General features: G+C 49.1%; 1 protein-coding gene across 2 annotated transcripts in view; it reads right to left on the minus strand.

The window, feature by feature from the left end:
* The window catches only part of LOC306819715 (phospholipid-transporting ATPase ABCA1-like), a 31,967-nt gene that overhangs the window by 17,604 nt on the left and 11,863 nt on the right, over positions 1-2,500 (minus strand). For both annotated transcript variants that reach the window (XM_079337220.1, XM_079337219.1), the window contains exons 7-8: positions 2,002-2,193; positions 652-741 (exon numbers count right to left, since the gene is read on the minus strand). In XM_079337220.1, the coding sequence (XP_079193346.1) occupies positions 652-741; positions 2,002-2,193 (282 nt within the window). The remainder of the gene's footprint in view (positions 1-651; positions 742-2,001; positions 2,194-2,500) is intronic.

Genomic DNA, 2,500 nt, shown 5'->3' on the forward strand with positions numbered 1-2,500 from the left:
GAGAAAGAGAGAGAGAGGGAGGGAGAGAGAGAGAGAGAGAGGGAGGGAGAGAGAGAGGGAGAAAGAGGGAGAGAGAGAGAGAGGGAGGGAGAGAGAGAGAGAGAGAGAGGTGGGGGTTGTGCTGTTTTCTGCTGTTCTCTCTTTTCATTGGAGCAGAGCGGGCTGCTTTACATCATCTGAGTCCAGGTGTGTGAGTGTCAGCGAGCGCTAACGTGCGTGCATGTGATCCAGACGGCGAGGACAGTCACACCTGGTCGTCAGCTGAGTCAGACTCTTTGTGCTCGTTTGCTCTCACACAGAAGCTCCAGAGCAGACTGTTATTTTTAACATGAGGTGAAATCAGCTCACTGTGATGGGTTTCATGAGCATCTCTCCAGGGTTCCCCACGTCGGTGTGTGTGTGTGTGTGTGTGTGTGTGCGTGTTTCTGCGTGCACGCAGCTCACCTGTTGGACACGTCAGCATGTTCCCCTGCGACCCGTGGGCTCAGTTCTTGGTAAGAATTGATTTCATCCACAAACATTTCGAGTAAAGACTGAACTTTGGAAACAAATATTTCAGTTCAGTAACTCGTGTGGGTGGCTATCTGTGTGTGTGTGTGTGTGTGTGTGTGTGTGTGTGTGTGTGTGTGTGTGTGTGTGTGGGGTACTGACCTCCACAGCGAGCGCTCCCAGGTTCTCCAGAAGGTTGTCGGTGGCAGCGGAGACTTCTTGGACGACTTTGGGGTCGGACCTGACATCCTTCTGTAGGAGAGAGAGAGAGAGAAAAGGAACGTTGAGGATTCCTGGTTTGATAACTGGACATGCAGAGGAGAAAAAGACATTTTATAATTTATAATTTATAATTATAATTTACTGAAGACTAAGACAGACAAACGCGTTTCCACTCTCGTAAGCTAACCGTGCTAACCGTGCTGCCCTGCTAACCGCTCATCTGGTCAGAGCACGGGTAAGAAAAACATCAGGGTCAAAGGTGAGGAACGAGAGAGGCCTACAGGTCAGCCTGTGTTCCTGCCCCGTGTGTGTGTGTGTGTGTGTGTGTGTGTGTGTGTGTGTGTGTGTGTGTTGTCAGCTGCTGGATGGACGAGCACGTGTCGCTGCAGAAGCTTTCGAAGAAAAGGGGGAAAGACCCCGCAGCTTTCTGCCTCTCTCTGCGCCGACTTGTTTTTTTTTACTGATTTAATGCCTGTCTCTCACACACACACACACACACACACACACACACACACACACACACACACACACACAGACACACTGAGCTAAGCTACACATGGGAGACAGTTGAGCCTGTTTTTTACTAAATGTTTGTTCGATTCGAATCAGGCGCACAGCGTGGTCATCAGAAAGTTTGAACCTTTAATATTCTTTTATAAAAGCTGTTTTATCATTTCAGTCTCTGTTCTTTAAAAGACTTTAAAAACAAACAAACAAACATTTAGTCCTACTTTTAACTAAAACTGCTGCACATTTGGTGCCTTCTGTTTTTCTGTTGAATCGAAACGATCTGGACTCTCGTCAACGTTTAAAGTCTGCTGTTGTGACAGCGAGAGAGAGAGAGAGCCGCTCGTTTCATCTGTTTGTTTCACCAGCCTTCAACTACATGACTCACATTTAGGTCGCAGGGTTTTTATGGGAAGGGGGCAAGCTGTACGGGAAGATACAGGAGGAGGAGGAGGAGGAGGAGGAGGAGGAGCAAAAACAGGCAAAGAAAAGAAGAGAAAGTTCCAGAGTAAGCAGAGAAGAGGAGGAGGGATTTAGACTTCAGAGCAGTTCTTCGTCCTGTCGCCTCGAATCAGCGTCTCAGTCACAGGAGAACGACTTTAAAAAGGATAAGTAACAGTTCTCCATCAGTACTGTGTGTGTGTTCTTTACTTTATGTAGCCTCGGTGACCTGACGCACGCTTGCCCCCCTCCCGGTTCCCCCCGGACGAACCGGGCCCAACCACACACGAGCACGTCTTAATGTTTCACACAGAACACCGTCCAGTCTGTCCTCCAACTCACCCGAATGGGTTTGAGAAAGTCCAGGTTGGACAGGAAGTGGCTCTGCGCTTTGTTCAGCCAGTCGCTGGACGACTTGCAGATGATGTCTTGAGTCAGGCGCGTCACGTTGCCGTCGGCGATGTGGACAAACTCCTCCAGCGGCGTGGTGTTGCAGAGGTCTCTGAGGTGGAAGCCGAAGCCTTTAGTCAGGACCTGCAGCGGGTCAGAGGGAGGAGAGACAATGAAGGGAAGGCAAGGACGGAGACGGAGACGAAACATGGAGACAACATGGAGCCTTGGATATTTCACAAAGCTCACGTTTAGTCACGTCACTAAATATTCAAGTCCTCGTGCTGCCTGTTCCTGACTCTGGTCAGAACGCCATCGATCAGCCTCTAAGAACAACAACGTGCTGAATGTTCACTCTGTCAGGACAGAAGCAGCAGAGCGACTTCACAAGAATGTAAACTGAAGGCTGTTTTTAGTTTTTTTTAAACACACATGAACTCTTCAGGCTCGT

This window comes from Symphodus melops (assembly GCF_947650265.1).
Source record: "Symphodus melops genome assembly, chromosome: 2".
Taxonomy (NCBI): Eukaryota; Metazoa; Chordata; class Actinopteri; order Labriformes; family Labridae; genus Symphodus; species Symphodus melops.